The 27061-nt window shown below is 42.0% G+C and overlaps 1 protein-coding gene across 19 annotated transcripts in view; it reads left to right on the top strand.

Moving 5' to 3' along the window:
• ptprsa (protein tyrosine phosphatase receptor type Sa) overlaps positions 1-27061 on the top strand; it is a 364902-nt gene that overhangs the window by 288316 nt on the left and 49525 nt on the right. For 6 of the 19 annotated variants that reach the window (XM_017693300.2, XM_037545526.1, XM_017693302.2 and 3 more), the window contains 9 exons: positions 795-889; positions 2562-2815; positions 4240-4327; positions 8298-8528; positions 9027-9187; positions 9845-9856; positions 10156-10271; positions 19517-19564; positions 25015-25112. In XM_017693300.2, coding sequence (XP_017548789.1) covers positions 795-889; positions 2562-2815; positions 4240-4327; positions 8298-8528; positions 9027-9187; positions 9845-9856; positions 10156-10271; positions 19517-19564; positions 25015-25112 — 1103 coding nt within the window. The remainder of the gene's footprint in view (positions 1-794; positions 890-2561; positions 2816-4239; positions 4328-8297; positions 8529-9026; positions 9188-9844; positions 9857-10155; positions 10272-19516; positions 19565-25014; positions 25113-27061) is intronic. The other 13 variants (XM_037545528.1, XM_017693311.2, XM_017693312.2 and 10 more) reach the window with 7 other exon arrangements.

A 27061-nucleotide genomic window follows, 5' to 3' on the forward strand; every position in this document is an offset into this window, starting at 1 on the left:
TGAATTAGTCAGTTTTGAATAGGTTTGAGTTCTTTTTTTTGTTTTATGTTATTCAATATGGTTTTTTTGTTTGTTTGGTTTTTTTTTTGAGAAACCCCCCCCCCTTCTCCTCCTGACCCCCTCATCTTGTCCTCTTCCTACACTGAGATGGTTTGCAGCATGGCATCCAAAGATGCACTGCTAAAAAGACTGTGGGCATGACTTGTTTGGATCTGTCCTCATGTTTCTTCCTGGCTCAGTTTGGGCAGTGCCTGTCCAGAGGCGGGACATAAAGCAGTAGGTCATGAGGTCAAAGCCTCTGTACATGTACGTTTATTCATATATATTTAGTCTTAAACAGAGTGTTTTTAGTTTCCCGTATGCAGCACTACTGCATATTATACACTATACTGTCCAACCGCTGGGCCCAGCGTGGGCTTCAGGGCTTTGTTGACCGCTCTGGAGCGGCTCTGCCTGTCTGAGCCGGCTGAGTTTTGTCCAATCCTGTCCTCCATGGGTCTGTGTCCACCAGTCCAGTCGTGTGCTGTTTTTGTCTTAACCAAAAGCGCCCTTCCCCACCTCCTTCACAGCGGTCACCACACATCACCCACTCCGCAGGACCCCCCTCGGGAATAGATTCTTCAAACGCCGACCCTTTCTTCTCCACTCTCTCTCTCTCTGTCTCTCTCTGTCTCTTTCTCGCTCGCTCGCTCTCTCCCTCCACTGTCCCCTGTCATTTTAACGAAAGCATCTGTCTCTCTCTCTCTTTTTTTTTTTTTTCCTTTCATTCCCGTGTCCGTGTGCTGTGCGGCCAGATGTTCCTAAAAACTTCACGGTGAAGTTGGTCACCAAGACGACAGCCTTGCTGACGTGGAAGTTTTATGACAGCCGCTCTCCATATCGCTGCACGGTGAGTGGGGCTGAACCAAAGACTCACACTCCTTCGCCATGTTCGTCCTCATCTTCACTCAGACAGGCATCCAGATTATTTCTTTTATTTATTTATTTACAGGGAAGGGTGAGTCACAACCTAAGCATTTTGCCAAATAATTTGAAAGTATTTGAGGAAGATTACTCTTTTTCTACAAGAAATCTCTGCTACAAATGAAAACGTAAGCTTTGTTCGCTTCTACCATTAAAACAACTGACATACTAAATGCAGGAGGAGTAGAAATGTTACAGCTGACCTCCTCGGAGAGGTTTAATGTAGCAGATGGAGAAGCTAGTCACTAAGGCATCTGCTAAATCAAGGCAGAATACAGTTAATCCAATGCAATTCTAAGTTGTTCTAACTTAAAAATGTATTTTTGACCACAAGTAGAAGAGCAAATATCATTAATAATATTGAAATATGTTTCCTTTACATTAGTGTGGTTTAGCTTGGTTAGCTCTTAATTGTATTGCAGCCACAAAGAGGGTGATTTAAATAATATATATGTAAATTCAGGGACTCATACTTAGTACCCAGATTAAAACCCAGTAATCAAAAAACATTAAAAATGCATAAATATCCATTTTAAATGCAACTCTGTGTTAGTATTAAATGTAACTCTCCTCCAAGTCTGAGAAAAGCTGAAAAATCCAATGCGATGTATCTGGGCAGTGAGCATTGACCAGTTTAAAAAACACTATTATTAGAATAAACAGGGAATAAAACAATGAAACAGTAGGTTGTGATCTGTGTTGGCCATTTCCAGCCCCTCCTCAAGGAAGTCCAGCGTTTACGGTCACTATCCATTACCTAGTTTATTTCATTTAACTAATTAATTAAACTGTAATTAAATTAAATCAGGAGCTTTTGATGTAATTGAACAAATCCAACATAAATATTCAAAACTTAACCAGCAGTTCTTGCTTTCAGTAGTGTTTTATGGTATTTTTATTTGTTTATTTATTTGAGTGTACTGGACAAAACACACTTACTGGCCAGATTATTAGTTTTTTAAAAAAAAATATTGCCAAAATTGTGTGTCAGCTTTTAATGAAAAGCAGCAGTCTTGGCTAACCAGATGTTTTTGGTTGTAATTGAACTGTAATAATTTGCTTTCAGTATCAGCAACACGTCTAAAAAAGGAACTTGTTTTATGGCATTATTATCAATATATTCCATAATATACATAAAAATAAATTTAAAAAAATATTGTAATATTTCCTCATGAGTTGTCAGTATATCCCAAAATATAAATAGCAATATATTATGTTTTAATACTTGTATGAATTGTTGGTATTGTTTATATTAACAGTTTTCACACTGATCTGGGAAAATGGATGATCAAACCTTCCCATTAAAGAAGGAAAACAAATCTGTTTATATTATTACAGTCTGCTGCCCAACATTGTCTCGCAACTCACCTGAGGCTTCAATCATCATATGCCGTTTTCTATTTGTCCATTATATATTTAGCCATTATGCATTTATCCAATATACCCTGAATGCGACCTCAGGCTTCAGTCATTTTATGGTAAAATCCATTCTGATATGGAAGCAGCACTTAGACGTCCAACAGCCAATAAACACGCACATAAATCAGAAGCTCTGCTCTTTCATCTTCGCGTCCTTCTGCCTCCCTTCTGTCCTTCAGATTGACTACAGCCGCCAAAAAGTGGACATAGATGCTAGAATGACCAAAGCTCTGATCACCAACCTGAGACCCAACACCACGTACGAGTTTCACATCGCCTGCCCAGACAGCAGTGATGGGGGTCCCAGGCTTCGGGCAGCGGCTCGGACCGCCCCATCCATCCTGGTCAACAAACCAGAACTGGACATGAGGAGAGAACCAGACAACACAGTCACTATCATCTTACCTCCGCTGGAGACCAGGGACATGATCAAGTGAGTGGCTGTCCAGCATTGATGAAGGCTCAAGCTTCTGTTAACTGCACTTGAGTGCGTAGCAGTTGCACTTTCCCAGCGAAAGCCAAAGCATTTTTTATTGTTACGGTTATTATTTGTAAGTTGTAGCTCAAAGAAACTAAGTTTTCATCCTTGAAAGGTTCATCCTGTGATGAGTTGTTATTATTAGAGCTGTCACAATTATAATAGTCGCCCTTTTCACAATTGTTAGCTTTCATCATGGCAACAGATGTGAGTTGGTTGTGTTTTCATCAGTTGGATTTCACAAATATACACTCACCGGCCACTTTATTAGGTACACCTGTTCAATTGCTTAACAGAAATAGCTGATCAGCCAATCACACGGCCGCAACTCACTGCATTTAGGCATGTAGAGGTGGTCAAGACGACTTGCTGAAGTGCAGACCGAGCATCAGAACGGGGAAGAAAGGGGATTTAAGGGACTTTGAACGTGGCGTGGTTGTTGGTGCCAGACGGGCTGGTCTGAGTATTTCAGAAACTGCTGATCTGCTGGGATTTTCATGCACAACCACCTCTAGGGTTTACAGAGAACGGTCCGAAAAAGAGGAAACATCCAGTGAGCGGTCAGTCGTGTGGACAAAAACGCCTTGTTGATGTGAGAGGTCAGAGGAGAATGGGCAGACTGGTTCCAGATGATAGAAAGGCAGCAGGAACTCAAATAACCAACCAGAATCTCTGAGGAACGTTTCCAACACCTTGTTGAAAGTCTGACATGAAGAATTAAGACAGTTCTGAAGGCAAAAGGGGGGTCAACCTTTTACTAGCAAGGTGTACCTGATAAAGTGGCCAGTGAGTGTGTGTGTAAATAAGCGAAAGTGCTTTTACTGAGACACATCAGGGCTTTGAGTAGAGATGTTTGAGCTCCAGCTGTCATCATTTGGGAGATTGACAGCAACTGACAGCAAGCTAGCTAGCTAGGAAGCATGATGACTAATCCGTGAATTGGCCCACTCGAGACCTGTACTTTAGTACACAGAAAGAAAATCAAATTATTAATTGCGTTTATTTACTCTCAGCTCAAATTGCATTATTGTGACAGGCCTAGATGTTGTGAAACGTTTTGCCTTGTTTTGGTTACTATTTCACATTCAAAACGATCAACACTGGAAGTCCATAATCAAACTTGTCGACTCACAATGCAGTTCAAAAAGAAATTTTTAATTCATGACATAATTATGCCGTTACCTGTGTAATTATATTCCAAATAGTTATGTATTATAAATTGTGTGCAGCAAAATAACCCTAGTAGCACTAGACTAGACAGGAGTCTGGGATGTCTGTGGTTCGGGTGTTTAGATGTATAGCATCATTAGATTTATCACGTCTATGTTGTTCATTTGCTCTGCCTTTCATTCATGTGTGGGACATGTCTACCCTCGCAGGTCCATCTATGTGGTGGTGGTTCCACTGAAGAAAGGTCGAGTGCCCATGAAGCACGCCATGAACCCAGATGAAATAGATCTGGAAGAGGTAAACATGAGACTCTATGACTCACAGACCTGACTGGCTTACTGAGGGAGTCACAGCAGCTTAACGGAAATGCAAACAGGCACCGCCACAATTTTGGCCACCCAAAAGTAAAGAAAAGGGTTCCATAGGGTTCTATGAATGACCATGCACTCTTAGAGCTGTTTGCATGATTAAAGGTTTCTTTGCATCATGAAAATGTTCTTCAGATTGATGGAGAACGTGCTGTAGATGGTTCTGTATACAACCTTTTTGAAAACGGTTCTAGATAGCACCCAAAAGGGTTCCACTGAGCCCTTTTTGGTATTACAAAGAACCCTTTTTCCTAAGAGTGTCGTAATTCAGCCTTTATTATTCAGTCATGAATCATGAAGGAAGCATCGATTATGCTTTATGGTTGAACCTGTCATCAGGATAGTTACCAGTCAGTTATGAGAGTCTAATGACTCTGCATTGAGTAATCAGCGTATCTTGGGGTGAAAGGCTAATTTGCAGAGTAAACAGGTGAGTGAATGTGTGAGGGTCTGACCGATGAAGTAGGCTGTGTAATGGTAAGAGGAGTTAACTATCAAAAATTAGTCCGTTATCATGCTGACTTAACTCCTTTTTACCGTTGAATACATTCATGTGTCGTGGGTTCCTTTATACAGCGCTGGCAAGGTTTCTAATCCTTAGACTTGTATAGTGTATGCAGTCTAAATGAATAGCTTCTATGGTTCTATATGAAAATTTGACAAAAAGCGATTTAACTCCTCGAGAATGACAAAATATGTTGAATCATCAGTTTCGTCTTTCAGTTTACTTTCAACAGTAGCTGTACTGATACCGTACTTTATTCATGTGGAAATGATGTGCAGTCATGATCATTCAGTTCTGTGCAGAGAAAAAAAACGTTATATTTATTTATCGTTTTTTTAGCCACCCCTGTAAAATCTCTGGGTCCTACCTGGCCACCCCGTTTTAAGTTCTAGCTGCACCCCTGAATGAAAACACAATATTTTTCACAAATCATTATCAAAGACAGGGACAGTACAGTGAAAGTAAAGAATGTAAATGATTGGTTTATAATCTGATTAATTAAATGCAGCAGAGGCTGAGTTGTATTGTTATTTTAATAGTGTAGGCCTAACACGTTCATTCTTACTGGTTACTAACTGGAAACAGAAGAAAATGACTTTCTAATCCCTGATTCTGTGGAAATTAAGCAGAACTGAAGAATGACATTATTAACCTGTCAACCACTTTGTAAAATAGCGAAACATGTCTTTGTTTTATTTTGTTGTTTTTGATCGTAACGTGACCGAATCAGTCCGATGCTCACGGTGAAAAACACGACACGGGAATTGACTTTAAGGGGTTTGACAATCGTAGTGGGTAAAAAGGTGTAGATCAAATCTAAAAGACAAAAAAGGACAAACATAACAAAGGCAACCAGATCCAAAAGGGCAAAGACAGAAAGTCCAACAGGGTCAAAATGGCAAATAGGAGATGCTCGGTTGCTCTGCAGTTAGAAGCAGCTAACCTAATCTGAAGCCCAGGCCTTTAAAATAAACTAGACAGATCGTATGACGCACAAGCTATGAACAGGCGCAAACTATCAGTATTCTGGTGACTGTGAACAGTGATTGGTGGATTGAGGAAGTTCAACAGTCACGTGATCTCCCACGGGATTCTGGGAAATGGAGTCCACGTGTGAGTCGGCGCTAGAGGGATGCGTGATCTATCTTTCTGTTTCAGTCCCAGATCTTGCCATGTCTGGACATCAGTATTCAGTACTACTGAATATCAGAAAGTACCATGTGATTCAATTCCACACTTGAATACCCAAAAAGCTGGACTTCATAAACATAATCGCTCCAAAATCTAAAGAGACTGGCTGTATGACATTCTGTATTCATTAGTGGCGGCTTATGACCATATTTATTGTTCTTTGTGATGAACATCACATTAGACATCATTCGTAATCATACACTTTATTGTGCTTTTCTAAGCACATTGTGGATCTTATCAGTGCTTTAAGAACACTGACCAGAGCGTTTGTCATAAAAATAGCTTGATTAGTCCGATTTAACCGTATATGCAGTGAAATGCTGAATATAAATCACTGTACTCGTCATTATGAAAGTAGTTCTTTAAAACTGGGACTCTTTTCTACTCCGAGTTATTAAACCTCAGAAAAATCGAAATACTGTGTAGTGAAGTGTTACAACCTCAGCGCTTCTTGGTCCGACTGAAATCCGTTGTGGTCAGTAAATATACCCACTTTCCAGCGTCTCACACAGTTTGTAAAATGGAGTTATGACATAACTGAAGTTTGAGGAAAGACCACGCCTAAATTCCTCCAACTTAATTCTAGCATCCAGTCCTTAACTCCTCCTACTCGTGACGAATTTCGCAGCCCACCTCCTCCCCTTTCTCCTCAACCTTGTCCACGCATGCAGTTGATCTTTAACGGGGGGGTCGTCTTTCTCGTGACCCGCAGAAGCCGTACCGGACTCTAGCCCAAAGTTCTCCTCCACTCTTCATCTCACTTACCTGAGTGGTCTGCTTTCGCAAATTGAAAGGTATTGAAAAACGTATCATTCAGGAGTGAGTCCAGATATATTTGTAGGACTGGCCACGTTCAGCAGCTGTTTTCAGGAGTGGGCTGTTCCTAGCAGAGAGGGGGATTACTCTTCCTCCTCCGCTTCCTCACCCTGAGACGCTGGACACACTTCAGCCACTCGACTTTGCACCATGACCGCCACAAGGGTATCGGCTTCAGAATTATTCTTTCTTTCAATCTTTTTTTCCCCCCTCAGACCCTTTTTTTCCTCCCCAAATAGGTACCTCATTTCATTTTAGTCTGGGTTCAGAGCAAGAGGGAGGACCAGTGGGAGAATTAGATCAAAAAGGTTCAAATATTTTTTGCTGTATAAATCTTCATCGGACGGAGACGTCAGATCAGTCCATCCCATAGAGGCGTCTCACATTGCCGCATTTTCATTGCTAATTCATTTCATGCAGAGAAAGGCAGCTGTGCCGAGCAGCCAAAGAGCAAAGCAGGTGATGAATGCAGTTATGAGTTACTGAAGGGTGGCAACTAGTTGTTGAGAAAACTTTATACTCAAAAGTGTGGAAGGTAAATACAGTGCTGGACAGAATGTCCTCAAGGCTTGTACAAACATTCGGAAGGAGATAATATTACTAAGTTTTTACATTTTTGAAAAAATGATTAGGCCTGCTGTCACCTGACCATCATTTGGCCACAAAACTAGTCAACTCTCACTGTACTCATGATGGTTTACTTGTTCACTCATTCGCTATATAGTGAACTTGCTAGAGAACGACCACAGAACGACTTGAATATTTATCGTTGAGAATTTAGAATAATTTTCCAAATAGATTTTGGACACTGCATATGTATACTTTTACTTCAGACAGCTAAAAAAGTCAAGCAGTAAAGTTTGGTAGAGGAGGGATAATAGTCAGCAGCTGTATTTTAGGGTTTGGGCCACTTAATTCCAGGGAAGGGTGATGTTAATGCTACAGCACACAAAGACATTTTAGACAGTTACATGCTTCCAGCTTTGTGGCAGCAGCTTGGTGAAGACCCTTTCTTGTTCTAGCATGGAAAACTGAGGTCCATTCAGACAGGGTTTGACGAGTTTGGTGGGGAGGAACTCGGAAGAGCCGCAGTGGCGGGGCAATTCTATATTTATGCCCATGGTTTTGGAATGGGATGTCTGACAGGCTCATTAGGTGTGATGGTCAGGTGTCCACATGCTTTTGGCAATGTAATTTAGTTTAGTGTTAGTAGCTAATGTAATAACTGTTAATAACGTGTCTTATAAATCATGATGGAAGAATACCAAGAGAGCCCAAATTATCCTAACGCTAATCCATACATAAAACCACATGTCTCTCCGGAACAGCCAGGAGAAAAGTGATGGGCTTTGCTGTAGTAAAAATGCAACATCTCTCTCGCCCCCAGCTGTTCAGGGATATGATTGTGAAGCAGAGACATGTGCGCACCACCCGTCAGCTGCGGCAGGTTGACCTGAAGAAGCCCTATATCGCAGCCAGCTTCAAGCCCACCACCATTCCGCCAACCTTCACCTTGGGCAACCAAATGGTCTACAATGGCTTCGAGAACAGAGCACTGGAGGCGAGGCAGGATTACGTCTTCTTCATCCTCGCCGAGCTCATAAACTCCACCGGCACAGTGAGTATAACGTTTTCAGCCACAGGTGGACGGCCTTTCACATCTCACTCAGCTCAAAGAGCTCACCATCAAGACCCTGTTGAGCTGAATCAAGCGAATTAGAAAACAATGAAAGGTGCAGGGCATATTATAATTATTATTGTATTATTTATTATATTATAAGAAAAAAACAATAAATATAATTTTAAAATGTGTAAAATATACAAAAAGTTTTAACAACCTCAAGTCATGTTCTGGGACATTTTAAGATGTTCCCAATACTTCAGTTTGCCTCTTTAGCAGTGATGCGCAAAAAACCATCCCATACCAAAATTCAGAGCACACTGGGCCAAAAACGAAACTGAAACCCCCAATAAAAAATTATTAAATTGACGACAGCACGTCCCGTAAATTGAACATCCTTGACAACAGAGAATGTTAATCCAAGCCACTGAATTCCTTTCTGGCTATTCTTTTCACTTTGGTCGTCGTCTTTGACTGGGCTGTGTGTTTGTGCAGAAAATGTTTGTGTCCAGCCCCTACACTGACACCATCACGGCCCCCGACGTTGACCCCCAGCCAATGGAGACGGGAGGAGATGGCCTCATCTGGGTGGTTGGCCCCGTCCTGGCCGTGGTCTTCATCATTTGCATCGTCATCGCCATTCTGCTGTATAAAAAGTGAGTGGGGAGGGGAAGATTGGGCAGTAAGGCAATAAAACAACAAGCAAATTAAACAATAAACGTGCCCTAAAACACAACACAAGAATAAGGTTAACAAAACAGCTAGAAACAATAACCTAATTTAAATTTCACTTATTAACCATCACTGGCCATTAGACATTAGACTGGCCAGGACATTAGAAATCTTTCCTGCAATCGGTGTTATGTATGAAGCCGTCCACAGCACGACAGAGAGGCACTCAGCATTGTGAAATATTAAAAGTGAACAGTGGAGGATCTAATAGCCGCTAACCTGGCTAAGCACGGGTGACCTCTTTGGAAAGTCAGGGGGAACAGAGCTTCTTTAATAGCTTTGTAGCCGAGCCAAGAGTAAGTCTCCCTGCAGGATATTGTTTCCTCCACCTGCCCTTGGACCCGACCTCAGCTGCTGAGAGATCATATAGTCCCCCATAGGGCTCCCACACAAACTGTCTTTTACAGGTCTCCCTTAATGCAGATGAGCTCTATCTGACGCCTGCCCTGTGAATTTAAATGCGCTGTATTGATTTTTTTTCCCTTTCTCTTCTCCCTTTCTTCTCTGTGTTGTTTTCATTTCTTTTTTTTTTTTCTCTTCGTTATATATTTATTTCACTCCCTTGCTTTCTTTGGAAACAGCAAACCTGACAGGTAAGGCTTAGCTGTACTTTATTGCTGTTTTCAGGGGCGAAAGAAAATAACCTGCCTCAGCATAAAATATGGTTTTAATTAGACGGAGGAAAAGCGCATGGCAGCAGGCAGAAAACTGGTTACATTGATGCGGGTTGTGGCTGGTGTAGCGCGTTTTGGCGGGTGTTTGTGGGCTTTGCTTTGTAAATCTGTTTGTGGAGTGGTGTACGTGCTCTGTTGATATTCTAGCTTTTTTTTTTTTTTTTTTTGCTTTATACCTTCACGGCGGTGCTATGTGTGGCTTTTCTTTCTTTTTTAAGCAGCAAAAGGAAAGAGTCAGAACCGCGCACAAAATGTCTGCTCAACAACGCTGAGATCACACCACACCGTCCTACTGACCCTGTGGAGATGAGACGCATCAACTTCCAAACCCCAGGTGTGTAGACGTGCACGTACACACGTATACATCCAAACATGCACTGGCAAACTCTTCCTGAACGTACTTAAGTTCTAAGTTAATCCTCGAAGGCGGTTCTTCACGCATGGTACACTAAAGGAGTGGCGAGGCCTTAAGTTTGGGCCATAAATGTCAAAAAGTGGCCTAGTGGGCCCTCTAAGGGATTTCTAATACTAGGTTATTGCTAAGCTGACACTGGTGCACTTTAACATTTTTTGGCATATTCTAAATTAGACACTGATATTTGATGCTTGTAACATTTAACATATTTTACCTTGTGGCAGTTTTATAGTCTTTAAGTAAAGAGTCCTGCGGCTGCTGTTTTCCAGTCCTAACAACTAACTGAAACCTGGTTAGATGCCTCATACTCACAGTAAGTGGCATATCTAGAACTCCCTGAAGACAGACAGACAGACAGACAGACAGACAGACAGACAGACAGACAGACAGACAGACAGACCACTGTATTAATCCCAGAGGGAAGCTAGTCATCAATCCCAGAGGTACAGTACTACAATAAAGAGCATTGCCATATGCTGTTATACAGATGCATAAACAGAAGTTTATATATGTACAACATGTATAATAACGTATAACATAACTTGAGAATAAGTAAAATTGTTTCTGTATTATGCAGGTGACAGTGCAGCGGTGCTTGTCACTTCCAGTGGATGAACCAAGTGACTGAACACTGTAAACGATAGCATCTGTTGACAGTTGTGCAACATGCCTGGGTGTATAAACGAAGTGGTGGTGCATAGTAAAGAGTAGAGGTATAGAATGTCCAGTTGGCGCTCAGTGAGCCTGTCCTGACAGTAGCTCTGTATACAGTAATGTCCCGGCACAGTGACCAGATGTCATACAGTGCATTCGCTGTCGGTACAAACGATCTCCACTACTGTTCCTTACTGAAGTGGCATTTTTATCTATATCTCCCTCTTTTGTTCTTATGAAATTGGTCCGATTGTAAATCAAAATGATTTTGTTGTTTTTCTGTGACTTCCTAATTATCAAGGTGAGTTGGACGCATTAGGCCTTCTGTTCAGCTCCTGAAGTCCTGTCCAATAGGAGAGCTCGCTTGGCTGTATCAAACTCGATACCACAGAGGAAAATATAGGGGTAATGGCTAGCTGAGGCCCTATTCAGAGCATTATAACATTTCGGTGTTTCTGAACTCTCGTAAAGCGATTAAGTATTTAAATCATGTTTTGACATTTCGTCGCTGAGGACTCCACAGCAGAGCTTGCTGATTTGTTTTTCTACTCTACAGTTCATCCCTTCCACTCCATCCTCACAACCTTCATACAGCTAAATACGCTGCTCATTCGTCTGAATAATAGCAGCTGCTGCAGTTGTGAATGGATGAAGCGCCTCAGAATCTGATTTAAAAAGTGAAGGGTCAGTTCTTTGGAGGTCATTTTTTGTCCTGCTCACCCACACTCCCCCCACCCATAACTCAGGCAGACTGCAGGTCCATCTTTTGAGTTCTGCAGTTTAAAGGCCATTCTTCACTCCCCTCGTTCTCTCCGGCTTTCTGGAGAAACCTGCTCTGACATTTTTCCCGTCATTTCTAAGGAGCTACTGAGTGAATGCTCCACCAGACCCCCCGCACCCCCCCCTCTCTATCTATCTATCTCTCTGTCTCTCTCTCTTTTTGTTTTCTTCCTCTCTATTTCAATATCTCGCTCCCATCCCTCTCTCCCTTTCTTACACCCTCTACCATTTCTCTCTCTCCCTTTTTCTTCCTCTTTCTATTTCTGTCTCTCTCTCCCATCGCTCTGTCTTTCTTACACCCTCTATTTTCTTTCAACCTTTCTCTTCTTCTCTCTCTCTTTCTTTCTTCTTCTTTCTCTTTCTCTCCCTCTTTTTCTCTCCCTTTCTCTTCCTCTCTCTTTCTCTTTCCTCCTCTCTCCCTCTCTCCTCCTTCTTTTCCCTTTCTTTCTTCCTTTCGCCCTTTCTTTATTTTTCTCTCTCTGTCTTTCTCCCTTTTCCTTCCTCTGTTTCTTTCTCTTCCTTCCTCTCTCCCTTTCTATATCTCCCTTTCTTTCTCCCTATCTCTTCCTCTCTCTGTCTCCTTTTCTCTTATATATATATATATGCTCTCTCTTTTTTCTCTTTCTTTTTCTCCACTTTTCTCTCCCATATCTCTCTCTGCCTCTATTTTCTCTCTCTCCGTCTCTCTCTGTCTCCATTTCTCTTTCTGTCTCTCCTTTTTTCTTTCTCCTCTCAATCTCTCTCTCGCTCGCTCGCTCGCTCTCTCTCTCTCTCTCTCTCTCTCTCTCTCTCTCTCTCTCTCTCTCTCTCTCTCTCTCTCCCCCTCCCTCCAGCCTCTATCAGTGCTTTCTTTTTGAGCGCTGTAATCTCACTGCGGCTGCCCGAGGAAGCTGAAGCTCAGTCGTTGCCTGGATCTGTCCGTCCGTCCACGTGAAAGATAAAGAGAGGGAGAGCTGAAGAGAGAGAGACAAGTGGAGAGAGAGAGAAGGAGAGAGGGAGGGCGGGAGTGAAAGCATCTCTGGCCGATTCATTTGCAGTAATCACTCCTCTGTCGTGAGCCTGGGTGTCCAGCGCCATCTTAATAATGCCTGTAAAATGAAGACTGCGCTTTCATCTTGTTTGGCCTTTTATTTTGTCCGGCGACGTCCCTCTGCTCTCCTCCATCAGGCTCTTTTTAAAATCAGCCTCGCGTTCACGTTCCACTTTATTAATTGAATGCTGTTCCTTCTGCCTTGCGCCGTCGTTCTGTAGAAGCCAGCAGTGTCATTATCTCTGCACGGTGAATTTAATTTAAACAGACGTTTTAGGCCAATTAAGCGAGTGGTGGAAGGTTTTGGCCACATTTCCATTAGCTAACAGTGGCCGTTGTTCAGACAAGCATACTTCACTTCATCTGCCTCCTCCACGTAATTGACACGAAGCTGGGGATTACGAGGCGGAGCATGTACAGTATGGAGCGCGTGTTCATACAGGAATAGCAGAGCCAGATTCATACAGTATCAGCCAAGGCATTTGTGGTGTCTGTTCGCTTCTTCAGTTTTGCAGTGGAGATACAAAGCTAATGTGGCTAACAAGTCATTAAAGCACAGATCAGTCATGTGTGTGTTTTCCCAAGTGGGCCAATCGAATCCAAAGGAAATTGGGCCTTTTGTGACGGTTATAATGAATGAGCACCTAGAACTGCATGATTTCAGGCATCAGAATGAGCACAACATAAACAAAGCAGCTCTTTTAGTTTAGCATGTTTAGTGTAGTTTGTTAACTTTCTAAAAGGACCAGAGTTTTCTGTCTGTACGTATCAAAACTGTGGTCAGCCAGCACCAGTGTTGTGGTTATATGGTCAGCTACACCAGAAAATGGTTCTATATAGAAACATAAACACTTAAAGAACCCTTTGCATGATAAAGGGTTCTTTGCATGGTGAAAGGGCCCTTCAGCCTGATGGAGAATGTGCTGTGGATGGTTCTGTGTAGCCCCAGTAACAATAAGAGAACCCTTTTTGGTGCTATATAGACCCATTTTCAAAAAGGTTCCATATAGAACAATCTACCATCTATCCATCAATCTGAAGAACAATTTCACCATGGAAAAAAAAAAACCATTTAATCGTGCAAAGGGCTTTTTGAATGTGTATGGTTCTATACAGAAGCACTTTCTTTACTAAAGAACCCCTGAAGAACCATCATATTTCAGTTTTGGGGTAGTGAATCATTATAAATGACTAATACTTCTGTTAAGCTTCTTCTGTTTATTTCTTCCTGAGAAAAGTCATTTCATTACTCATTCCTTCTGCTTTACACTACATCTGCATTGCTGTCAGAACTTTATTTGGAAAGAACTGGCCATAAAAATCATTTGAAAGGCCTGTCACTGTCCCTGCTTTTGAACAAGACACAGGCAGGTATGCTGATTGATATTGTGACCAGCTGTGTAGAAACCCAGGAACCCATCAGCCCAGAGACAGCTGCCTCAAAATCTTTCTGAATAAAACAGCTGTTTCTGAATGAAGGTTGAGTCTGGGCTGGTTTGGTCGAGGTTGGGGTTCTCTTCTCAGCACGAGGATCCTTATCCATCAGTTTCACATTAGTGCGATTAAACGTTTCAGCAGATCTGAAGCTGATTTACTGCCGCTGTGTAAATTCACTCTGCATTGCTCACGAAGCACATAGTCTTCTGAGGCAGGAGGCAGGTGGCACACTCACAACAACAAGCATGGATAGTCTGGATAGATGCATTGCATGTCATAACATTGTTCTCAAATAACAACTTTCCTATTAAGTCAATAACTGTAGTGTGATTATAAGAATTTGGTTGATAAATACTCAAGTATTGCTTTAGAAATGATTCAGTGCTTCATATGTCATGAAGTTCTTATGCAGGTAGCCCTCAAATGAAGTGTTACCAAGAATTTAAACTGTAATGCATTTCAGGAAAAAGCCCTTAGGTCACTGTGACATGTTAATTAGTACCATGTTATCCCTAACAGTGGCTGGCACAGCTGAGCAGCCTTTAAAAGACACGGTGTGAGTCCTCCAAGAAAAAGCCACGCAGTGCACCTCACATTTTTCAGACTTCAAGAAAACGCAGTTTGATTTCCCCCAAACCCCCAATGATAATGTGGTTTCTGACACTGTATGAGCTCTATATGAATGGATAATGGGTAATATTATGACATATAATATCAGAAAACTCTTAACGAATGAGGTAGGTTTATGATTTAGGCATGAAGTTTGCGCAGTGTTAACTGGTGGGGTATAAGCTTCTATTACTACAGTAACTACATGACCGATGTATCTCCAGTGCACAACGGAACCTAGAACCCAGAGTACATTCATTACCATAAATCTCTATCGTGCTTCTGTCTCTCCCACGCGAACTCCGTCTCGCATTGAAGCTCCCTTTTCTTTCATTCTCTCTTCTCGATTTCCTTCTCATTCCCTCTCTCAGCAATCCCTCTTCCTCTCTGCCTCCGAAAGCAAGCACACTTCCTTAAGTAGGCTGTCTTTTCATGAGTCACAAGCACACGCCCGCCGCAGCTCCAGGCACCCTGTGATGGATGGCATCTTTAGATAGAAGATTTGTCGACCGCTTCTCTCCGTAATTACTCTCTGTCACAGTCGTGATGGGGCGTGTCTTCATCCAGCAGGGCCGGCCCAGGCTGTTCCACTTCTTCTCTCATTATCAGCCCTCTTTTCCTCCCTCACTCTTTCACAGAGAAGACAAGCCTAGCACTGCGTTATGGCTTTGGGTGTATTACAGAGCTTGTTGGCCATTTCCGGTTGAAGTTGAAGAGGAATTTCTAACTTTTTTCAATATTTCTCTGCAACTAAGTGGCACAGAGGTAAAGAAAGTCATTCAGAGTGGTCTGATGTAAAATGGACCATCGTAGAGGCAGTATTTTTCACAGTGGTGGTGATGGGAACCAGGCGTCTGAAGATTGGAATGTTTCTAAAAGCTCCTTCACCGACATCACATGAAGTTGTTGGCCTCATGCATTGTTTTATGATTGATGATGGTTTTTACATTAAAAATGTCATTTGAAATACATTCATGGTGGTTGGAGGTGAGGTGTGCAAAAAAGCCCCCCCAAAAAAAACTTCTAATAATAAATTCTTTTCAGATTTAGCGCCATTTGACCATCATCAACGTTAAATATCAAACCCAGAAGAAACTTGTAGGTTCACTGGTGGTTTGGGGTAGTGGCTATATATGTGTTGTAGACATGGTGACCCCTGGTTCCCATCAGCACCAGTCTGCAATTAACAATTTCACATCAACCCCCTCTGAATGACGTTGTTTACATCTAAATGACTGAATTCTGCAGACAGTGAAAATGAAAAATAAAAATAGAAAATAGAAATAAAACATTTATAGGACGTGCAGTCGTTCTGACACGTTGCAGTACACTACAAGAACAGTAGGGGGCTTCTTTTGTTTTATTGCGCAATAAAATAAGAAGTTGTTACAAAGCTGGAACTTTTTCAAGTTAGAATAGCAAATAAAATGAACAAACTGGCTTCATCTCAAAGATTGTTCGCCCTGGAGGTTGAATGATGTCAAGCCAGTTAGCTCTTTCACTCTCCTGACTAAAGTCACGATTATATTTATGAAGACTTCTTCACTTTAAACCGGGAGTGTGTCGTTCGTCATTCAGTCCATTTCATCATTTACCTTTTATAACTTGATAATTACCAGAATAATCTGTAGATAACAAACATAACCGATAGTTGCACTGAGACCCTAAATTGGGTTTGTGGCACTTCAACCGTGTAATGTGAACGTAGCCATTATGACTCCACACACCCAGATCACAGATAACACGCAGCGCCGCTAATGCAGTTCGGTGGAAGATGAGACACACGCGGTGATGAATGCTGGCTTTTAATATCCCATCATCTGATTAGCGTGCAGTGCTAATTCCTAAAAAGTCTTTTATACGGAGTCACTAGCTGTATGCTGTGAGCTGTTCGGTGGTCTCTCCTGCTTGTGGTGGTCTGGATCTGTTCTTATTCACCCCTGGAACTCACAGATGGCTCAGTTTATAGGAGCAGAAGTTCTCTTTCCTCTATGGCTCTTTAAACAGCTGGACAGGCTTCAGATGGTGGCCATATGTCTTCTTACCGGTTCACCAACAACACTGTCTAAGTTTAAGAGGCAATATGGACTTTTTCTCAGTGTTGCATGTTAGTTTTTGGTGTTTTCATTTGCTTTGTATGCTTTGAATGGGAGATTCTTAAAGAGACACTCTAGACAAAATGAAAATGGGGCAGTCGTGGGCTGGAGGTTAGGGAACCAGCCTCCTCGTGACCGGAAGGTCGCCGGTTCGATCCCCAGAGCCGACAGCACATGACTGAGGTGTCCTTGAGCAAGACACCTAACCCCCAACTGCTCCCCGGGCACTGCGGATTGGGCTGCCCACTGCTCCGGGCAAGTGTGCTCACTGCCCCCTAGTGCGTGTGTGCTCACTTTTGATGAGTATCTTGAAGGAGGAACCTTTGCTACAAAGCTACAAGCACTTTAGGGTGGATACACGAGGGTGTTTATCATTTTCCTGGCTAGTTGGCTAATGCAGAAGGAAGCCAGGTAGCTCATGTTACTATTGACCTCTTCTATATTTATTAGCCTCTGTTTGAGTGGCCATACTAGCAGTCAAGATCCCCAGTGGTTGTATGATGTATTTGCAGAACGCACTCTCAGAAAAAAAGGTACGACACGGTCACTGGGGCAGTACCCCTCTTGTCACTGGGGTGGGACCCTCAGGGGTCCATCTCAGTACCTTTAGTCAAGGAACATAAGTGAACCAGAATCCACTGAAATGATGTGTTCTAAGCTGTACTGACTCCACAGACCCACAGACCCGCCTCCAGGACTTTATTGTATTGTTGATATAAAACATCAGTTTATAAAAAGGTACAAATATCTACTTTTCACCTGGAAAAACTTATTTAAGGTACATAATTGGACCTTAAAACCGCTGTTTTACCTTTGAGGGTACACTTACACTGTTTGTACCTTGATGAATAAATCATGTACCTGCATGGTAGCTTTATTTCTAACAGTGTGCATGTTGGGTATTGCAGGACACAAAAGTGTGAATTCTCTCAAACTAATGTACACAGAATATTCCAAAACATGACAAATAACATTTAATACTAGTTTTAGGCTGATATGCCACTTTAAATGCTCATCTTGGACCTTCATTATGTTCTAAACATGTTAAAGTGATAGTTTGAGAAAAATCTTGCACAGTTTTCCCCAAAAAACGAAACATCAGCTCAGCTGTTTGAAAATGGATAAAAGTATTTAGTGCAGCTAAGACAGTCGTCGCAGTTGAAGCCTGAATTTGTTAGTAATGTTATTCACGTTCATAGATAACAGTGTAAGAAACCACATATGCAAGTCTTTTAGAGATCACTAAGCAGTTCAACCAAATAAATATGGTTTGAGACGTGTGAGCTTCTTTCGCTTAGCTACTTTAGCCTCGTGGCTCCGGGGCAAAATGAAAAAGAAGCAAACTTCAGAGAGTAAACGTGTTCGACTGCATTCGGGTTAAGAAGGAGACCTGTAAATTTGATTCTAGGCCAGACGTTTTGCTTGAAGTTTGATTCTGTTCAATTTTATGCAACATTTTTCCACCTTCTCCATCAGGAGCAGAAAAGGGAGTGTCACCAATTTTTCAAAAATGTCAGCATAATTTTCGTCATTCGGAGTGGTTTGGTGTGAAGTGGTGCGGTGTAGAGAAACTTACGGGCTCAGATTTCTTTACAGTGCTGCTGATTGGAACCAGGGGTCATGTCATGTACAGCACACTAGTGAAGTGGTGGGTAGCGCTGTCGCCTCACAGCAAGTAGGGGCTGGGTTCGATTCCCCGGCCGGGTGACCGGGGTCCTCTCTGTGTGGAGTTTACAGGTTCTCCCTGTGTCTGCGTGGGTTTCCTCCGAGTCTCTCCGGTTTCCCCCCACAGTCCAAAGACATGCAGTCAGGCAGATTGGACATAATAAATTGCCCCTAGTTATGAGTGTGTATGTGAATCTGTCTGTCTGTCTGTCTGCAATGGACTGACCACCTTTTTGAGGTGTGTCTTGCCCCGTGACCCAGAAGGAGAAGCAGCTTAGAAGATTGTGTGTGTGTGTGTGTGTGTGTGTGTGTGTGTGTGTGTGTGTGTATGTGTGTGTGTGTGTGTGTTTAATACTGTTTTGCCCTGTCACGCCCTGTCCATGATGAGAAGATTTAGGCCAAAAGTCTGTGTCAAAACTATCTTACAACATTGTCTCAGGCATCAGGCAGCATATCCATATGTGCGGAACTTTTCTGTGGGGGAGCTTTTAGAGCCACTAAACTCCTGGGATGTCTGGTTCCTATCACCACCACTGTGAACACTATGCACTATCTAGGTTTCTCTAAAACAAAGCATTTCTCATCAAACCAGTCTGAATGGCGTTGTTTACACCCGAGTGATTTAATCACACAGTTCCTTTTTCATAATAAAAAGGGTTGCCAGATGCTTATTTTCTTTTTGGGCTAGAACTGTTAAGAAGAAAATCCATCAAAATAAGGGAAGAAATGACAGTGTTTAGTCAATGTGATAGCCTATTATTATTTGCCTGTTTTTGTTTGGTTTTTTTTTTTTTAGTTTTTTTAGTTCATTTTGTAGTTTTAACCCATTGATCACGGCTATATTAAAAAAGAGTTCTCCTTTCTTTTCTTTTCATGTTTGCTGTTCTTTACAGATTCTGGTCTGAGCAGTCCTCTAAGCGAAGCCGCTTTTGACTATGAAAGTTAGTCCCACCACCCGCTGAGCTTCCTTCCTTTATTTTTTTTTGCATTTTTTTTTTAATTACTTCATCTGTCTTAGCACTGCCCCATTTCCAAATAATTGGTAGTCTTCTCTGAATACATGAATACATTGTACTCCCCACCAAATCAGCAAGTTCAGCACTAATTTTGTTCACTTCTCATAACACGGCTTTGCTGTTCTGCCTCCTTCTGTTGCTGTACTCTCACCAGCTGATGGGCTGCTTGTCGTTAATCCGCAGAGTAACCTCTGATGATGTTTTTGGGAGGGGGGGGGGGTTTATGGGGCACTTTTTGTCTGCATTCCAGCATCACTCCTCCACCCTCCTCACAGCTCCCACCCCTCTCTCCTCTCTCCTCCGACGGGTCGTTCTGCAGGCGCAGATAACGAGCCGAACTAATTAAATCCTCCGCAAACAATGGTCTGACATTTGATCCAACACATACACGCACAAGCCCAAGGAAAGGAGAAACGGGGGGGTAAAAACAGGGCTTCCCTTCTTTAACAGAGGAAAAAACAATCTCTTCCTTCTTTTATACGTAAATGCTTGCGTTCAATGGGAAAACTGCACTCAGCCGGGGAAAGACAAGCTCTAGCGCCGTTCCTGCCGCCTCTCGAAGGCTACTCAGATTGGAAATGTGTAATTAGGGAGCAGTTTGTTTCCATTGCGTTCACTGATCGCATCTTGATTACTCAGGATAATAAGATGACAAGGAGAAAGCCTGAAAGAGGAAAAAGCTGGGGTGGGGGGGAGGGGGGGGGGGGGAGCAGGGTGCTCAAACTTGTCCTTGAAAAAGACCCTGTATCCTATTGAGCTCGGCAAAGCAGTCTTGAGCTTGATATTGAATATCCTTCGAGTAAATAACCACAATCCTCAGTGCAGGAAATAAGAGCACTGAAAGCTATTATTTGGCGAGCCGCAGACGAGGAGGAATGAAGATTGTGCGTTAACCAGAGGGAGTGAAAGACATTGCTGCTTTATGTGCCACACAGAGAGGCAGACGCGAGGAACAAACAAACAAAAGCAACTTAAGTACGGCGCTGAAAAATGGAATTGCTCTTTTGAGCGGAGAGCCGTTACGAGCAGAATAGAAGCTGTGATTGAGCTCCAACCTTAAAGGAATACTTCAAAGTTTCTCAGCCTAATCTCTGTCTGCTGTTTCTGTGGCATATGGTCAATTTCCATAGATAATCATTTCAATGCATTTCCCTCCGCTTAGTGAAGGTGGCTCAGAGCGAACATCATAGAAGTCAATGGGCAGAGGCTGAAGCACCTTCCCACTGGCTACTATTACAGAGTTCTTTTCAGATTGGAGTAGTTTTACCTGGAGAGGTGGGGTGATGTTGGTGTTTCTCAGTGATTTTAGTCCCATATCCACCATTTCAGACTGTGTGCTCCTGAGTCAGTAAAGATTCTGGTGCCTTTTAGCTTCTGTAAGACAAACTGGCTGTGCTTACACCATTCATCTATATATTTATAACTAAGTCTTTTAAAGCTCAAAGCATAACTTGCATCTCCTCTGCAGACCAGTTTCCGCTCCCTCTATGTTGAACGTTATAAACTTTTTCTATGGCAGAATGTACTTAAACTTTCCGATAGGGAAAGTAATCAGATACAGGCCTTTACATGTTATTATTCTTCCGTTTAACGGATTATTTACAGGATTACCCACCTCGTTCAGTCAGGACGAAATGGCATACCGAATGTCCTCAGACGGACTAGTCTATTCCGATTGGGGTGTTTACATAGACTTTTTATTCTCAATGAGCTATTATTCGGATTATCAGGCTGCATATAGATGAGGCTACTGCAGAAATAACCACAAGTTATGTTATGTTATGTTACATAATATATCTCGTATGGATTGCCATGTGAATATTCCATCATATAATCTGGAATCTGCAACATTTTTCTTAAGTATTAAAACATTCAGAAAGCATTTACTTGCATGCAGTCGAGTGCAAACGCTTGAACTCGCCTGGTCAAACGACATTTTAACGCTTTTTTTTTTAAGTGAAAATAATTTAACCTGCCCTCTCCAGAAACAAACACTTAAATATGTTTTCTAAAGGTTTTTCTACAAATTTGAACGGACAATTTCTATTTATTTGCTACGTTTAACATATTGCACAAGGTACATTTTAGGCTTTATTCCCCAAAATGTTCAATTCGGCAAATAAACAGTAATTGTGCATTAAAAAGTGCCGAAGTGTGCACATGTTTTTACTTAGAAAATCAACAAAATATGGACATTTTTTGCACACAACTGTGTCTGTGGTCCAGATCAACCCAATATGTGCCGTCCTACCTTAAGTGCACATCTCTGAACAATATAAAGTGTGAAAAGTTGGCTGAAAAGAGTGTCGGCTGTGAAAGTTGATGCCTATGCTACACTGTCTTCGCTGAAGATAGTTAGATGTGGTTAAATGAAATGTTTTGACATGTTTTCTAGCTATTTGCGCTGCAGCCGTGCAACTTCACTCCCGCTTCTGTAATACATACGTTTCTGATCTCCTGGAAAAAAAAAAGTATAAACAGTCATCCTGTATATAAAATATTTGATTCACAAAACTCAATACGAAACTGTTCATATGTGCAATAATAACAATTGTGTGTGCAATAACTTAATTTAAATAATTTAAATAATTGTAACTGCTTTATACCTGATGTTTCATATTACTATCACAATCACCGCCACCTTACTATATTCTTAAGTACTTAAATCTGGTGTACATACTGTAAATTCTCTATATTGTCTTAAATTATTAGTAAAGTGTTTATTTTTACATAAATGGCTACAACTGTAACAACTGCAATTTCCCCCTGGGATCAATAAAGGAATCTGAATCTGAAAATTACGTCTACAGCTCTACCCCTCCATGCAAAGCATATCACTCCCAAATAGTACTTAAGAGTGTTTTTTAGTGCTCGAATAAGCAGGTGTTTTTCTGTTCTTTTACTAAGTACAGGGGAATTTTTGTCTGCAGTAATTGATCATGTCCTACAGGAATGGCTGACAGAGATCAGGCTCGAGTTTTCCTTTTAGCTCAGGAACTTTGGCGTATTTTTATAAGTCCACTGGCGCATTAAATTGTTACACATCGTAAAGGACAGCTGGCATTTTCAGATAATGCCAGCTGTCCTTTACAATGTCATCAGTGTCATCAGTATTTTAAAGATGCAATCAACCAAAGAGGCAGAATAGTTCCAGGGAAATAATAATGGGAAATATATATAAAGAAATCTTAAACAGTCCGTCTGTAGTGGTCATTTTCTCCTTATGGTTCTTTAACTCTTCACTGCACGGTGTTGCCCGATGGCAACAGTGAATTTTTTGTTATTTTTTGCCTGACTACAGTATAAAAACATTTTTGTTGCCCCTGTTTCACAGAACAGAAGGCTTTCTGAGTGGCATGGTACACTTATGTAATTTTGTGGTCCTATGGCAACATGTAATGCAGATTTCAGCTCCAGTGCCGCACACTGTTGCCATATGGCAACAAAATGCAAAGTAAAGCACAGTATGCCTACTAATTATGTCATGTCATATTTTAATCTATATCATGTCAGAACAAAACCTCATATCTCCAAAATGGTAACTTTACAGGAGAAGGAAAAAAACGTACTTTAGTTTTAATGAAAGTCAGTGGAACCAGAATTTCTTCCAAGTGTATTTTGGCCTTTTCTGTCGGTCCGTTCTTCTCGAAATGTACACACAATGTAAAGAGCAACAGGCATTTTCAAATGATGTCAAACTGAAAAACGAGAAAAATGAAGATGCAGCATAAATCCATGCAGTAAAGGGTTAAAGAAAACACACAACCAAGAATTAGGCGAGGTTTTCGTTTTCAGAGACGTCGGGGAACGTTTTTAAACGAGGAGTCGTGTTAATCAGCTCGTTGGTTCATTGTTTCAGTCGTTTTACGACGGGCGTGAAATCAGAAAGAGCTCGTCCTCCGTCTCGAGCCAGAGACTGTGTGACATTTAGTGCAGAGAGGTATGAACTAGAAGGGAAATTGAGGGTGGCTAATGTGATTATGCAGATTATGCACGCTTAATTACATCACAGAAACTTTTTTTTTGGGGTGGGGGGGTTAACATTTAGCCAACTTTTGACCTCTCCCGCAGTAAAAGACGAAAAATGGCTAAAGCCTCCGTAAACGCTGCTATTAAAATGGAGAATCCTCAGCGCAGGCAGGCATAAATAGACAATATGTCTCTTTCTCCGCACTTTCTATTACACCGCCAATGCTACGCTCGTAACAGGATTAGCTCGCAGCAGGCGCGGCGCTACAGTGGCCCCGCTCTGGTTTGCGGCTGAAGACGTGGTGCCATATTTGTGATAACTCATTCTGTTAGAGGGGAGCAGGGAGGGCATTAGCACTAATAATGACTGGTAACATCGTCAGCGTTCAGGGCTAACAGACACACACAGGGCCTGTGCTGTGCTTGCTTAGCTTGGTTAGAAGTGGAGTAAAGCGAGAGTCGAGCCAAGCCCAGGCCAGGGCTCTACAGGGCTTTTACTAGGGCTGCTAATTTATCCTTTATTCTTTTTTTTTTGGGGGGGTAAATAATATAAACGCTTTAGCCGATTCTTTTGAGCAAGTGAAAGTCGATGGGCTTCATGTTGTTTTTTTTTCCTGCCATGAAAGGAAATGCAAATGAGCCGTTTAGCCACATCCGCCTCTCCTTTTGTGAATAATAGGATGAGTTTAGATTCAAGCTTTTGATTACATTCATTAAATATTACTAGATCTGGGAGATGCTGTTTGTAGATTGGGAAATATACGTCAAAGGCAATTTCTGAAGCCGTTTCAAGTCATTGATTCTGTTAGTCTGTTTGAAAAGGGGCTTTTTTTTTGTCAGCAGGAAACATTGCTCATCATTTTTTTTTTCTCAGCTGTTGCCGAGGTTTATAACGCCATACATAGCTCCATCATGCTCAGGGGTATTTTTTTTTGGTCTTTTTTATTATCATAGAGCCAAAAAAAAGAGAAATTCATCGCTGTGGTGCTATTGTGAAGCTATTAAAAGCCACTCGTCCCAGTAGCATTAAGAAGTAATTGGTCTGTGGTTTCTTCGCCACCTTAGCAATTGCCCATAGGTCCTGCTTTTATTTCCTTTGTATAAAAACGCTGGGTTTTGTGTGCGTTATTGGACGATTGAGAGTGCTCAGAATGAGAATTCGGAGCTCTGGCCTGGTCAGACTGTGTCCCTAACATCATCCAGCATCCATCCTGACTGTGTTCCTGAATCACCCCCACCACTCCTGACCCCAGCTTCACGTCCCAGCACACTCCTGAACCCCGCCACTGTCAGCCCACACCCTACTTTGTCGTTCGTCTGTTAGCATCTTCCCCATCGCTGTTACACTGACTCTCTCTTTCTCTTTCTCTCTCTCTTTCTCCGTGCCCCCTCCTGGTGGGCTGCAGGTATGATGAATCACCCACCCATCCCCATCGCCGAACTGGCTGAACATACAGAGCTGCTTAAAGCCAACGACAACCTGAAGCTCTCCCAGGAGTACGAGGTGAGGTCCTGTAAAACTGAAGAAACGACGACACTAATAAAAACCCTTCCGAAGCCCACCCGTCTCATCCCCTGGTTGTAATGTCAGAGCTCATCAGTGCTCATTGTGCTTTTATCAGTAGTTTAGCAGAGAAATCATTATTCAGAAGAAGATACTTTGATGAACATGAAGCTGATTATTGAAGACACACCTACATAACCGCCGTGTGCTAATGTTTGCGGGTATAACCAAACATTTCAGAAAGGGAGGGGTGTCTCCAAACTTTTGAGGGGTATCAATCACTGCTGCCACCACTCACATGCTAAAATATAATAATGTAGGGATTAATAGACATTAAACCAGTGTATAAATGTATAGGTAATGTAAAGCTACAGCTTTATTAGAACTCTGTCTTGAGATGTTGCTTAGCATGAATGGGAAACATAAAAGCGGTGCGCTGAAATGAAAATTCTTGGCTGAATCCAAAACAGATATTCGCGACTTTACACACCCGGAAAAACGGAAGAAAGGATTCCGTGTCACTTTATTTGGATAGTCCACTGTAGTCCCCTCTAGATTATCTACAGATGTTCGAATTGTTAACTAACTATCCGTTGAAACTAAACAGGGGTGGGGGGGTCGGATTCGGGCCAGGGTTAGGGCTGGTGCTTCGTTTGAAACCTCTTCAAACTCGGAGCGGCTGCGATGGGTCTCTTCGAATTTCTTGGTGCAGAAACATCAGCCTAAATATTTATGAGTCTCAGCAGCTTGAGGTCATGATGAATGTCGAGTTGGACTGACATAAAAGGCGCATGAATTCCGATCTGGCTGTTCCGATCGCCGCGGATCGGATTTCAGTGCCACATATGAAAGCGTCTCAAATCGGAATTGAAAATGTCCGATTCGGTGCGGTTCATCCGTTCACACTGACACTCAGACACACATCTGTGTCACATATGAGGATCGGATTTGGGCCACTTTTACCTGCTGTGTGAACGCAGCCTTAGAGAAGAAACAGCCATGAACTCACACCAGCAAGATCTAAAGGACGCACCTGTTTGCAGTAACTTTCAACACATGTGGTAAAACATAAGTTTAGTAACAAAAGGTAATGACTTACTCTGTTATTCTAGTGTTATTTATGTGATTTACATTAAAGATTAAACATCATTTAATGCTGAAAAGCATGTTAATTCAAGATTGTCTAGAACGCAGCTGCAGGACCATGTTTGAGTATTTCACTGTTGATCTGCTGTTGCTTAAGCTGTTCGAACGCATCCGTGGTGACTAGTGCCAAAAAGAAAAAACAAGGAAAAAAGTAGATTTAATCACTTTTTGATTTTCTTGACCAAATGATTCATTAAATGCTGTATTTTGACACTTCAGCGTGCTTATTTAAGCGTTTTTTCTCCTTCAGATGAAAAAGAAACACGCCACCTTTGACCAAAAATAGTTTTGCGGATGAAATTTCAGCGTATCCCTAAAATCTTATGCATTTTCCTTCCTTATTGTGACTGTTAGTGAGCGAAAGCGCAGACAGGGAGGGTCTCGGAGCCAGCTGAGCGTTTTCTCCCTCTGAAAAGGTGGATGTGATGGAAGGAGGAAGAGAAACATCATATTATTGGTTAATATTGATCCCCACCCGCTGGTGCGCAGTGAAGTAATCATAAAAGTTCGAGCTGTTTCAGAGGCAGAGCACAAATTATTACACTTGATCAAAGTTTACAAGAATTTTGTCATGTAAATGATGTTGAATCGTCTCCACACGGCTAAAAAGGTTTACAGTGATTCCAGTTTTGCGAAGCCCTGCTGGTGACGTCCCAGAGAAATCCACATAATGCGTGGGAATGAGATCCTAACGTGTGCGCATGACTTAGTAAAGCGTGGGGAAAAGATAGTTAAGTTGTGGTGTTTTTATTCATACAGGACGTCACCAGCAGGGCTCCGTGCAGGACGACTCACACCACACT

This window comes from Pygocentrus nattereri, chromosome 15 (assembly GCF_015220715.1).
Source record: "Pygocentrus nattereri isolate fPygNat1 chromosome 15, fPygNat1.pri, whole genome shotgun sequence".
In the NCBI taxonomy this organism is placed as follows: domain Eukaryota; kingdom Metazoa; phylum Chordata; class Actinopteri; order Characiformes; family Serrasalmidae; genus Pygocentrus; species Pygocentrus nattereri.